We start from the raw sequence: 14,775 nt of genomic DNA on the forward strand, positions 1-14,775 counted from the left end.
CATTTGCTGGAAAGTGAATGGCTGCGAGTTCAGTGCTCATGGAGCTAACCATGTGTTTGTAGTGCTCTACTTTCTTCATTAAAAGGATCTTTCATTTAAATCGTGTGTCTTACATTTATGTAATCAATATGAATGAAAACTGAAGTTCTAAAAAGAAAAAAGCAACATATCAATTCACAAAAAGGATTGTGAATAGCAACAAAAGGCAAAGACCTACATTTTATAGCAGCCACAGTGGGTAGGGCTGTAGTCAATCATAACTCTGTTCAAAAGGCAAATATGTGTATTTGCATGTGATATAAATAAAATATATGTTTACCATATACACTGTATCTTTGATATACCACTCATATACTTTTTGTTATTATGAAGAAACCAGTCATGCCTCGTTTCCTATTAATGAAAACTTTATACATCTTGTGTATGTATGTGTTTTTGTGTATGTATCTATATAAAGTTTGAGAGAATGGTGTAGAATGGAACCTGAACATCTTTTCACAGCAAGTTATGTTACTATTATAAGAATTACATTTCTGTTAATAACAGTTAATAAGCGAAAACTGTGTGAGGCAATGGGCAAGTGGATGCATAAACAGCTGGACACTACATACCTTGCATTTGAAAGTGTTGGGGGTCCAAAATATAATCCAACAGTAAATATGTAATCTCAATTTAATATCGTTATGCATCAAAACATGTGATTCAACAGAGTAAAACCTGCCTTAAATGACACATGCCATTTACCAGCCCTTTCTCTGCTTATGTAACCTCTGCATGAAAGGAAACCCATCCATAACAAACACCTGTCCATAAATGATAACTGTTTTTAAACGACAAAACTGTGTTGAAATTCAAATGTCTTTTAACATCTGGTTTCATTGTAATTTCTTTTAAGAATGTATACAGTCAATAAGTTGTGACTCCTCAAAGTGGGTTAGCTCCGCCAGGAAGGATAACACTACTGCCACAATTCTGTAAACTTTGTAAAATGCCACCCGGAGTAAAATTTCCTTTTACAAGTCTGTGGTGGAGAAATGTGAAGATTTTGTTCAACAAGTCTGAGAAAAGCCTCCAAGGATTCTTTGCTTCAGTGATAAGAGTTAATGGCATAATAAATTATCATATGACCAAATGATATATCATGTATTTTAGCCACCACATTGACGGGATTACAATGCAAGCATATGGAATACAGCAGGAACCAGTCATAGTTCTTCTAAACTAATCCATAGAGATGAGGAACAAAGGTTTTGACAATTTAGGGGTCAAAACATCATTATGGCAGCAATATATTTTGAAAGAGTACGAGATGTGACGAGTGTGTAGTTAACTCTACAAAGCTATTCAGTATTTTGCGCAATTGATTTAAATCAAAAGAAAAAATATTTTGTATTTCCCATTTTATTGAGACTTATCAGTAAACATTCAACTAAAAATAAAATATCAAACATGTAACATCACTTTTTCATGGAACAAAATTACCAAATTTCACATACTTGTAAATAAAAATTAAACATTGTTCTACTTGCAATTTAAAGTATGGAGCATGAGGAGTTAGAAAAGAAATTACCATGTAGAAGTGACAATACAGGGTAAAACTTTAATATTTTATGCCACATTCTAAATTTGAGTCTTATTACAACTGCCTCAATTTTTTTCAGGGAAAGCTAATAAGTTACCTGTGCTTGAGGAGAGAATTTGGTTAAGATGGCAGGATAATGTGGAGGAAACCAAGGAAGCCAAAGAACTAAATCATTGAAGAGTAACTCTGACATTTAAAGTGCCAACTGCATGTTTGTGTGCAACAATTTTGTTTGCTTTTAATTGATCTTGCTATTTCTTGTCACTGTCCTAAAAATTTTCAAGGCAAAACTAACATAAAAAATTTGAAATTATTGCATCAGTTGTAAGCACACTGCATGCATTTCTTGATGTCTTCTACACCTTTGAAAGCTTATTTTTCAGCACTAGAAACTTTATCAAATTAATCCCAATTATCTGACAAAATTTGTTTATATGAACTTAATAGATTGTTCTGCAAGCAAATAAACCATATTAACAACAATTTCTGATCATAAGAAAGTAATTCATGTTTTTCCCAGCTTACCTGTTCTCATCAGCAGAGTCTATCTCTGTTCTCTTGGTATGATTCAACTGTGGGTTATAACTTTCATACACCCAATGCTGCCCACCATAAGCAGAAACTTCCCGTCTGATATCAGTAAATCTGAGTTTGTTTGCACTAGTGTTGATTGAAATCACCAAAGACGATCAAAAACAAACCCAAGTGGGATTCATTTAAAGGAAAATAACCGATTTTGCACTTAAATTGTGAAGGCTTGTGAAATTGTCTTCCATATTATGCACAGAAGTTACTGATGTCAGTTAGGTTAATAAGGTTATAGTGTTTAAAGGATAAAAGGTCCTACATTTCTCCAGAAAATAACTTAGAATAATTCAGAAATAAATCAGTTTTGTTATTTTGACCATGCAAGTCTGAGAAAGTCAGGAATTGTTTAAGCAACCACTAGTAACTAACAAATAATCACTCAAACTAAATAAAATCCAGCACTGAAATAAAAAGGCCCATAGTGCATTTCTTTACTGGTACACTAGATAATATTGAACATTTAAGGCAAAGTTAAAAATGCAGACAATAGGTGTAATACACAAGTTCTGATTCTGGTTTCACAGTTCTTACTATATGGCTATATGGCTACATTTCCTTCTTTATGACTACACAATGTGCAATTTAGGGGACCATTTGTGTGAAAAAATATGGCTAACTAAATGAATTCTACTTTCAGTCATCACAGTTGGCAAGTTAAAAATACCGGGTTTAATCAGAATTGTGTTTGTAAAACACACATAACACCACATCAGTCTGAGCCCATCAAGTTTTAAAAATCTGAAAAATTGCTGTAATGGGATGACCATATAATTAATGTGTCCCCTCACCTCAGAAGCCACAGCATCCCTCTGACCCCCAGAAGTTATAATGCAAAAATCTGTCATATAAATATATGTCTTCTTGCTGTGACTGCAATGATGAAATTTAGTTGGAAAATATTTTAAAGTCATTTTAACTGACACTTTTTGATATTCAATCTTTGAATGAAACCCCCTCTCACATATTGTTAAAAAGATAGTAAAATAGCTACAAAGTTTTGTGAATTTCAACCAAGTGGGTTTAGGATGAGATGTAGCAACAGACAGATGTACAGAAAAAGATATGGACAGACGAAGTGTACCACATTATCCCTATGACCGGGATTTTCACAAACGTCTGAGGCTAATGATCTCTTAAAATTATCCCAAACCAGGACTCAGCATATAGCCACACATCACTATACTGTATGCTGGTCAGATTAAAGATGTTTGGAATTTTATAGAAGTGGCAAGTTTATGGAAATTTGTCCTATGACCAAGTAAAGTGAAACTAAAATGTGTTCAGTCAGTACAGTAACACAATGTACAATGGATGGGATTAGAGAAGTCTGTAGTCGCAGTCAGTACAATAACACAATGTACAATGGATGGGATAACAGAAGTTTGTAGTCTCAGTCAGTACAATACCATAAGGTACAATGGATGGGATAAGAGAAGTTTGTAGTCTCAGTCAGTACAGTACCACAATGTACAATAGATGGGATAAGAGAAGTTTGTAGTCTCAGTCAGTACAGTACCACAATGTACAATGGATGGGATAAGAGAAGTTTGTAGTCTCAATCACTACAGTACCACAATGTACAATGGATGGGATCAGAGAAATTTGTAGTCTCAGTCAGTACAGCAACCCTCTGTACAATGGATGGGATTAGAGAAGTTTGTAATCTTTGATTAGTTTTAATGGCCATCACAATACTGTACTAATGACATATGGTTCATTGCCATCTATTTCTTTTACTTTTGTGCATATATATATAAATATTCAATGATATACCACAAGACAGATGTATAAATTTTTCAGTCAAAGGAAACAACGCTTGCCAAGTTTCCTTTGAATGAAAAATGTGTACATCTCGTAGTATATCACTGATACAGCATACATACTATACATATATTTTATTTATATCACATACAGACATTTATAAAAAAACTGAGTACACCATTATTAAAGAGATAATGAAATCTTTTTCTTTATCAAAAGCTGCATGATGTAGAATTTACCTGTAGCCTTTTGACCAATGTCCAATAAATCTGCCATATTTAAACTGCTTATCTTTTTTCAGTTCTCATGACCAGCAAAACTGATTCAACTGAATTTAATTTTGTCTAACTGAGGCACAAATTAGTTTCAAAAGGTACTGTGAATGGTAACCATTGCTGTTCCTAAAACTGAATTAACGCATGAAGCAAGAAAAAGCAAATTTTACATTTAACTGTGTTTTTCTAAATACTTACCCAGATCACATTAACATTAGGAATGTATGCCTGCTAACTCCCAAATCCAGCTTTAAAAATGACAAAATGTCATCTTATTAAACAATGGGCCATAACTCTTGCTCATGACCTCCCTGATCACCACTAGGTGTCACCAGTTTAAGAAGATCGAACAAACAAAAATAACGCTCACATAGTGGGGTGGTTGGAGGGACTTCAGGTAATGTGACTGTATAAGTATTCTCAGAAAAACATAATTTACTATGATAATTGCTTTGTCCCCAACTTTAGGAGAATAGATAATAGGTGGAGGGAATGTTGAATATCCTAACAGTACCTTTGGTGTACTTCTAGGTAAGGAAGATTGAATTCCCTAAGTGAATGATATTTTTTCCTGCTTAAAACAACACAGACCAATAGAAGGACCTGAAAATGGTGAATTTTGTCACAGTAGGTGAACTGAAGAAATTTCATCATGCTGGGTGAATACGGACATGAAAGTAGGCATTGATGAAATAGATGTCAGTCATGCATACTAGTCCCATTGAATCCAACTTGAACTTCAGTGGAAGAATGAAGTCACTGAGGTGATTGATGCTTATGACTGGCCACAACTTGCCACTGGCCATTTTGATAAGGAACAGCCATGAATAGAACACAGAAGGTTGTTGCTTTCATCCAATCTTCATCATCCAATCATTAATGAGCGACTGTATCTCCTGCTAAAGAATAATATCCTCCTGATCTCATGGCACACCCATTAGATAGGGAGAGGAAGAAACAGGAGGAGTTTGGATAAACAAAATATGAACCTTTCAAAAAAGACCCATATCGCTCATTCCTTTCGCAGAATAGGCTGATTCAAAGTGATTGGAACTGCAGAAGTCTGGCTCCCAGGAAGAGGGTCTTAAGATAAAGAAACTTGGTTTTTTAATTCCCATTTAAGAACACCTCCATGACTGATCTGGCAGTTGTCTGCTGTTAAAAGGTTTACATGTTTTGCCAGGGATGGCGAGTTTCGAAATGAGAATAATGGTGGAGTGGCCAATTGGAAGGGCAGTTTCTGAGCTGCCTACCTCAAAACATTTTCAATTTTGCTCTCAAACAGCACTGGTGTGTCAAATGTAGAGCTGCCAACCCCCCAAGACTCGCAATTAGTGAAAAGCGGGATACAAATTAGTGAATTTTGAACACAATTAGTGAAAAATTATACCATGACACTAGCTCCATCAACTTTGAGGGCAAGTATCACATTATATGAAAATTCCAAAATAAAACTAAAAAACATTATTTACACTTATTACATGTACAAATTTATCTGAAGCCAAATTTATTGATATACACAAACTTCATGCTATTTGTCATAGTATGATGTTGTGGCAGACTTCCTCAATTGGTCTATGGTAAATTTGTTTTCAAAACAGTTCAAGCTTCTTGCTTTCTGTTTAATCTTGGTGACTAAAATTGTTGCAAATATTCAGCACCTAAGGAGGCGCTAAAGTTTGTCTTATTTTTCATTATAATGGGATATATTCTTTCACTGTCAATGTTGCTATTTCCAATTGAGAAAGGCAGATTATATTTAACAAGAAAACTCACAAACAATGCTTCAGCACTGGTAGGTTGCAGGACCTGAGTAGGTGGCATAAAGTACTCCAGAGCTGAAATCTGCTGTGGGTGCTCTAAATTTTCCCAATGTTTATATGCTTTTGCTGGCAGTGTGATTTTTCGCATCATTCTGCCACATGCCCACATATATATTATTATATAGTACATGTATGACAGGTAAATTGTAACCAACCATACGTGCCCCTGTGTACATTCCCAATTCCAAAATTTGCAGCACACTACTGTGCAAAAAGCATAATGTCCATCAATGTTTCATGGCTGAATGCGATGCCAATTTTTGGTGTACACCAATCTATACTTCACTTTTTGTGGAATACATATCTTTTGCCTTGGAGGTGAAAACATTTTAACTGTAGTGTAGCTTAATTATGAAACAGTATTAATCCAGAAGATGAAATATCGAACAATTAACGATTAGTAGTGTCGGCGCATGTGTGGCAAAATATGAACACAAGCAACTTATGATATATGCTAATCTTTCAATATCATAAACATTACCCCACTCAAAAAAGTTGTCTTCATTTAGTGTTTGTTTTTAAAAAAAATTACAGTTGCTACGAGTATGTACATGAGCCATAAAAAAACATCAGCTGGGCCATGGCTTTGTTCACAAGCATTTGTAAAACTTCTGTTCTAAAAATAGATTATATAGTTTACAGTGCCTGCTACAGGGTAAACTGTAACAGTTCGATACAGCTCTACTAACATCACGACTAGCATACAGGGTTGTTATTGACATCAGTGACCACTGCTGCTATTTTGACTAGTACTTAATGAGATAAAGTTACTTTATTTCCGATTTAAGCCGATTGAGAATTCGGGAATTCATGATTTTTTTTGCATGTAGCATGAATCCATGAATTGCAATCGCGAGTCAGGAAATTCTCACCAAAATCGTGAGGGTTGGCAGGTCTGCAAATAGAGCCATCCTCGGAATAATGCAGTTTTAGTGATGTGGCATGTAAACATGCATCACAACAAATCATGACCAAAGCAATTCTGGCATAATGGTTAGCTGATTTTTCCACAAGCTGAATAATTGCTAATGAGGCCAGATGAAGCATCAAAGGCGTGGCAATGTTTACAACCAGCATCAATGTGACATTCTTATCCACCTTATAAATACAGTGGTGGTTGACAAGTTAAAAACGGTTACATTCATATCCATTGCCTAGAATTCAGTATGGTAGGTAGTGGAGTATGTCCTGTACAAGCATGATGAAAACATGATCGGCAACTCACTTTCTGAAAAGAAAGCTTTTTAGCATTCCCTGGGTCATAGGTATGTTCGGACTACCAATTATTAATCTATGCCATTATTAATCTATGCCATAGTAGTGGAAGGTACCAGCATTCTAATTTTAGTGGGGGAAGCCCCTGAAAGCATCCAAAGCAAGGATCACAACTGGTTTCTGTACTTGGATGTATGCTTAGTACATCTGTACTGGTCATGCATGCTTTTGCAATCTTTTCTTTGCATTTTGCTGATTTTTGCAGAATGGCCAATATAGAGTCCTTGGACCACAAATTGCATTTGGTGCAAGGGGAAGCAAGTCAGGGTATTTCTTGCATTTACTGCATTTAGAAGATGCTTCTGAAACAATATAATAATATAAACAATTGATAAATAAACAAATGTGCATGTTACTGATAGCTAAATAACAAATAACACCTGTTAAAAACAGAGTGCAGGAATTAAACACAGCATGTGTGAACACCTGAAAGTCAACATGAATCAACAGTAGAATGTACCATGCTGTTAAAATGACCAAATTCGACAAAGTGATAAAGTTCACAATATATCTGCCCAATATTTAAAAACTGTAAAAAAAAACTGCTTATGAATCAATATTAGTCCAAATAAATCCAAAATTTTGCATGAATGGCTTGAATTTCATAAATGAAGATTTGGATTTACTGAGAGATTTATTTTGCATGACGTTGTACATGGAAGCAAAGTTTAAAACCAAGCAGTGGCATGAGATAATAGCCAAGAGTGACTTCCTTTTGTCTATATGATCTAAAAAAACAAAGATGAATTGTCATCTTTTAGTTGTGCTGGATTTGGGATGTAGTTGGCCTATACTCCTAAAATCAATGTGATCAGTGAAAATATTCAGAGGACAAAGGAATAAATGCAAGAACGATTCTTTTACATGGACTTCAATTATATATGTTTTTTTTAATGCCATTCACAAACACAGTATGCATTATGATTCACTCTCAAAAATTGATAACTCACAATGTCACCCTTGAACAATTATGTGCTATGGTCATATGTGTCATACTCAGCAATAATAAGTCTTTTAAAAAATAATTATTCAAAAATACTTTAGTAATAATGACGTTTTAGAAGAAAGAGAAAAAATGAAACAAATTAATGAAATTTTAAATGATTAGAAAGAGCTGCAGAGTTGGAATCTGTATACATGGAAGGAGAAATCATGGACAATATGGCAGCAGTTACAACATTACAATACCTTGACCATTTGAGGAAGAGCTTAATGCATACTTCTCCATTAGCTGATGAAAGAATGGAATGGAATCATACAAGCCCATGTAAGCAGAATATTTTAATTTGTTTTCATGCAGTTTTTATTAATACATTTTCAGATACCGTATTTACTGCATATGTTGAGACACTGTATTTGTTGGGACACCATAAATTAATTTTAAAAGTAATTTTTTTGTGCACTGTATGTTCTGGGACACATTGTTTTATCGAGTCGTAAGTTGTGGCACACCTTTTAAATCATTTGAAAATTACGTCAGAAATTGCAATCCAACAGAAATTTTATTTTTTAAATATAAAACTGTACTTGAGACAAAACTCTTTAATCCACTGCAGCAGCATCTCATCAACACAACCCTTATCCTGCACACGTACGGTCTATTATTTTGGTACAGGAATACTTTTTTAACTTTCTCATACCGTGAAAAATTGTTGGAGGCAACACACCATCTGAAGTGGAAACTGCAAGAACAAAAGAAAGATTTTTTTCAAATCTGCACAAGTCTTGCTAATTCTCACACTTTTGATGCCCATCTTATCGTCAGTCCATCCAGGAATGCGATCAAAGTACACTAGAGTTTCATCCATGCTAATGATCATATTGTCGGCGAAATGATCTGTTTCTCTTCTGGCCATCACAAATTCATCACGTGATTTTATTTTCTCCAAATCTTCTGGATGTTCGTGCACGAAGCACTATATTGTGCAACCTTAAAAACTGTTCCATTGTTTTACTTTATTGTCAAACTTTTTGTGAATACTGTTGAAAAGGAACCAAAGTTAGCTTCCATATCTCGACCATCTTTGTATATTCAAAGCTAAAAAGATAAATCGGCACACTTAAAAGAATCCAGTAGTCGGCATCTGAGGTCAGCTTGCTTTCCAATAAAATAACCTTTCTATTGATATCCTTTAAAAAAATTCGGCTTCCGAGTCCAAAGTCAGCTTCCAACATCGGCTTGCTTTGTAATAAAAATAACTTTTGTCTTTGATGTCCTGTCAGCAAGTTCAAAGACGTTTACTGCTGGCTGCCTGTTGTGTTTATTTACCAGCAGGGCTTATATGTGCTTGGCATCTTTAGTAATAATTAATACAAAGGTAAACTGATGTCTGCAGATAAATATTAATAATACTTATGTAACCCGTGCTGGTGAAAAGATTGTCACTTGCACTCAAGTGAATGTGTTTTAAAATAATGATTTTTATCTGCGATATACTGGCATACAGTATAGTTTTCTTCTGGCCTTAACGAATTCATCACATGATTTTATTTTCTCCAAATATTCTGGGTGATGCTGGGTCATCGACATCTGTGCACAAAGCACTATATTGTGTCACTTTAAAATTTTTCCATTGTTTCAATTTAATTTCAAAATTCCCATGAATACAGTTGAAAAGGAACCCAAGTATGCTTCCATATCTCGGCCGTCTTTGTATATTTAAAAAAAAAAAAAAAACCACGGCTCACTTCACAGAATCCATAGTCAACTTCCGATGTTGGCTTGCTTTGCAATAAAATAACCTTTGTATTGTTATCCTTTACAAAATAAAGTAACCGGGGTCGGCTTCTGAGGTGGCCTGCTTTGTAATAAAAATAACCTTATGTCTTTGATGTCCTGTCGGTAGGTTCAAAGAAAGAGTTAACTGCTTTCTGCCAGTCGTGTTTATTCACCACCAGGGCTTATATGTGCTTAGTATATATAGTAAGGATAATTATGTAACCCTAGCTGGTAAAAAGACTGTCACTTGCACTCAAGTGAATGTGTTTTCAAATGATGATTTTTTTTGGCGAGATATTGTCATACAGTAGACCTGGATATAATTCAATCTTGATTATTTTGCACCCAACACCGTGTCATGCGTGAATGGCGTCTTCAAGATATCAGTTGACTATTTCCCTCTTGTATGCGATTTTGTTGGCTCCAGTTTTCAGTCGGATAACATGTTCAAACCTTTGAGCACAACCACACACAATTGTTTCTCAGTGTTCATGTCAATGAACAACATGGTGTGTGGTATCGGACATAATTGATACACGCTACAGTATGGAAGCCTACACTACTTATACGGATTTCATGGAGATATTTTATTCTTTAATGCTCATGTTGAAAAAAGGAATAAATGATAACAACACAAGGTTAGTTTCTTTCTTTTTATTATCAATTAAGCGTTTTATTTATCTATTTTATTGCGACGTGCAGTTGGTGGTGGGGGGGGCACAAATGCAATACAAATTTATTTCGTTTCTTAAGTCTTGGGACATATGACCAAAGTGAAAAAATGTTTCACCATAAGTTCTGGGACAGGAAAAAAAATAATTATTTTATTGTGTCCCAACATATGCGGTAAATACGGTAAGCATCATATAGCTCTACATTATCTTTTCAAATAAACAAGTTACAATATCATTGTAATGTTAGCCAACATCCTTGGGGAACTACGAGCCTAGTGAAACAAAGCTATCCATTATTATGAATATAATTCAATTCTCGCCATAAAAAAACCAAAAATATTTCATCTCTGTTCATTCTCTTCTCTCCCAGACATTAAATGTGGCTGTGAACTTAAAGGGGATGCTATATCAGTACCAAAGTATGGCTTTGAATTAGGTGATAGCTCTGGAGGATTATTACTAATCTGTGTCTGCAAATGTCTGTTTGTCTCCATCACTTCAATACTGGTTATGTATCTCTCAGCATAGTGAATTATTTCAAATATCACCTGAAAGGAGGAAGACAATATTTAAAGAGAAACGTAAGCACTAACATTGCAAATGGAAAAAACATTGCTACTCTCTTAAAATACTGTCCATGTCTTGTTATAGCTAGACAAAATGGCTGTTTCTCAATTAGTTTATACTTGATTTACGCAAATGAGGTTAATAAACTCTTGATTTATGCAAGATTACAACCGTACTGTAAAAGGGCCAGAAATAGGTTTTAAAAAAAAAGTTCTGTTAAGATTATTTGGGGTACACAAAAAGAATCCGAGTAAACATTCTGAAGAACTAGTTCCAGTTATTACCCAATATGGGGATATAAAAGAAAACAGGTGTTTAACATAAACATATAATATGAATAAACAAAGTCTGGATCAATGAGTTTATAAAGTTGCAACTAATTGTTAATATATAACATCAATTTTTTCTTTGATTCTTACCTCAATCACAATGAGAATTACTATCATCCATTCCAATCGTACATGACGGTCATCATTTAGATGACCATTCAGTAGTTCCATAATCTGGCAACAGTAATTCAACTTTTCATTCATCACCTGTCAAATATAATTCACTAAATTTCACTAAATAATAACCATATGAGCTTGTTGAAATTCCATTCAATTTAAAAAGTCATCTGGTCTTAGTGAAATATAAGCTATTTGGTTTTAAACCATGTTGGCCTAGAGAAATATAATTCATTTGGATTTACTGGTTTAGTGAAATATGATTCATCTGGATTTAAACCATGTGGGCTTAATGAAATATAATTCATTTGAATTTAAGAAATGTGGGCTCAGCAGCAAGACTAATAAGTTGCTATTACATGATGTAAGATCATAATTATTCAACAAAAAAAAAAAAACATGCATAGGTCTTACAGAAATTTTGTAGTTACAAGCAAATTCCATGAATTGATACTCACTAATTTTCAATGCAAGTGGTAGAATTTTAAATAAAGAAATTGGAAGGTGACAATGGTAAACAAGTTAAAATGCAGTTATAATGTTAGATGCTACTGCTGATTTAGAATACAGACACCTGAACCTGGGCAAGATCTAGTAAACAAATTACTGCATACAAAATGTCCAAAAATTCAGTTGCCATAGCTCCACTAAAAGATGACAAAGGAAATAGATAGTCAAATCAAAATTATACTAAAGTTATATCGTTGTAGAGTTGTGTGCCAAATTTGTCAGAAACCTTACAATTAAGTGTTTGATTTGATAAAATAAAAGTGGGTCAGTTGAACAATCCTGCAAAAGGATAATGTATATCAACTGATGTAATTAACATAAATTTGCATTTCAACTTGGCTGAAGTCAAATTGAAACAAGTTAATGTACAGAAAAGAAAGTGAGGGCATGAAAAATTAGGGCCCATGACTATGCTAAAAAAGCTGCTGTAGGCTGAACATGCACCCAAGCATCACTATAAAAAAAACTCAGCCAATATATTATTAATATTATGCTGTTTACTAATTAAAACATGTTCAAAATCCCAAAAAGTAATCATTGTGCAAAAGCAACAAAGTGGGTGGGTCTGACAATTTCTAGCCATATCTCTGTACAATGACACAGAATGCTGACAACTAAATTCATAAGGGGTCAAATCAATATCAACCTGCAAACAAAAATTTGGATGAAATCAAAATAAAATTAATCTAGTTATTCAACAGAAATGAAAGTAAATGGGTCCAACAACCAGGAGCTATATAAGTTCACTAAATAATGAATCAGACAATCAAATATAACCAAGTTCCTATTAATATCAAATTTGGCTGAGATACATTCATAAATAAAATAGTTGTCAAAAGTGGGTGGGCCCATCCATTAGGTAATATAACTCTGCAAAATGATGATGTAGAATGTTGTTAATTAAACACAGACACAGCCTCATCAATATCAATTTGCCTGGAAAATTTGGTATAAATCCAAAAATAATCAAGGAATCTAATGAAAATATCAGACCTGAACTCAGCTAAAACATCATCAATATCAAGCCATATACTAAATATAGCTAAAATGCAACAATAATTAATATAAAGTGTTTCAGTATGTGTGTGTGTGTGTGTATGTGTGTGATTTGGATTTTTAACGTAGCTTTAACAATTTTTCAGTCATATCGCTACGATGTCTGCAATGTGAGTTTATATAGTGATGTCTGGCACTGGGGCATCATGCCCCAGATATGTAGCATGATGTCCCACACATTATCCTGACACCAGGCTGACCAGTCCTAACACTAACCTCTTAATGATGAGTGCCAAGTAAGGCAGCTGTTAGTACCATTTTTCTAAGTCTTTGGTATGACTCGGACAGGGATTGAACCCAAGACCTATCACATCCGAGGCGGACACTCTAACCAATAGGCCACCAGAGCAGTAGTCTTACAGTAAAACCCTTTACTGACATCATCACTTCAAGAGCAGTGACAGGATTTTCCAGCACCAATTTTCTTTACGATTTAAGAGACATCATAAAAGCTATTTTAATAAAAACCACATGCTGATATAACCAGAAGGCCAGCAGCAATAACAAGACTTTTAAGTTGGCCATAGTATTAGCTATAATGGATGTGAAAATGGAACTACTGTCATTTAGGAGCAACAAGACACCATGAGAAGTCTTCTGGTGAAAACCCCATGTCAGTGTGATATTTTGCTGCTGAGGAGTAGCAAGAACAAGAATCTCAAGATGGCTATCATGGCAGCCATATTTGATAACAGACTGGTACCATTTTCATAAAGGATGAACTAGGCATCATAATAAGTCTTTTAGTGAAAATCCCAAGTTGATATGACCAACCTTTCTGAAGGATTAGTAATAAAAAAGATTTTCAAGACTGCTGCCGTGGTGGCCATATTTGATCTCTGATCAGCTTCATTTTCATTTAGGACCAACTACATCATAGGATGAATGTGTGTGCAAAGCTTCACACCAATCCTCCAAGACATTTAGGAGGAGTGGAGACAAAAAAATACTTGTGCTAAGAGATGAACGATGGATGAAAGACTCTCCCATAAGCTATTCGGGTCAATAAACAGTAGGGCAAAAAAACAGACATAGCACAGAGAAAACTGTCAAATCAATTCTGAAAACTTAGAATCCATGATTAGATATGGGGGGTCCTGCAAGAATACACACAGGTTGCTCTGTGCAAACATTTGTCAAAGCACAAAAAATGTCTGGAGCCCAAGCATTTAAAGTCTTTATATCAAGTAGCTCAGCAATTGCTTGAATAAGGCAAACTATAAGAGACTTATACCATTACATATGAAATACAAATGTCAAGTACACAAATTATATGCCAAATTCCAATTCAAACAGTACATGCAATGTTCATGTTTGAGCTTGACTGAATTTTAAGACAAAAAAAAAAAAGTATGCATCCAACTATGTACTGGTACAACTGTATTATAAAAATATAACTTTAAAATTGTCTCTACATGCAAATCTATGTCTCAGTGTCTGTTATTTGTTCGTCTGTCTTTCTGCATGCAAGTACATGCATACAATGTGTGTAGTATTAG

General features: G+C 34.5%; 1 protein-coding gene across 5 annotated transcripts in view; it reads right to left on the reverse strand.

Annotated features, from left to right (window-relative positions):
- Positions 1-1,385: 1,385 nt before the first annotated feature.
- LOC149775445 (required for meiotic nuclear division protein 1 homolog) overlaps positions 1,386-14,775 on the reverse strand; it is a 69,729-nt gene continuing 56,339 nt past the window's right edge. For all 5 annotated transcript variants that reach the window (XM_089944134.1, XM_089944136.1, XM_089944135.1 and 2 more), the window contains exons 11-12: positions 11,684-11,800; positions 1,386-11,245 (exon numbers count right to left, since the gene is read on the reverse strand). In XM_089944134.1, coding sequence (XP_089800260.1) covers positions 11,039-11,245; positions 11,684-11,800 — 324 coding nt within the window. In that variant the 3' untranslated portion in view covers positions 1,386-11,038. The remainder of the gene's footprint in view (positions 11,246-11,683; positions 11,801-14,775) is intronic.

The sequence above is a fragment of the Sinohyriopsis cumingii genome, chromosome 19 (assembly GCF_028554795.1).
Source record: "Sinohyriopsis cumingii isolate HCF-2022 chromosome 19, ASM2855479v2, whole genome shotgun sequence".
NCBI lineage: Eukaryota > Metazoa > Mollusca > Bivalvia > Unionida > Unionidae > Sinohyriopsis > Sinohyriopsis cumingii.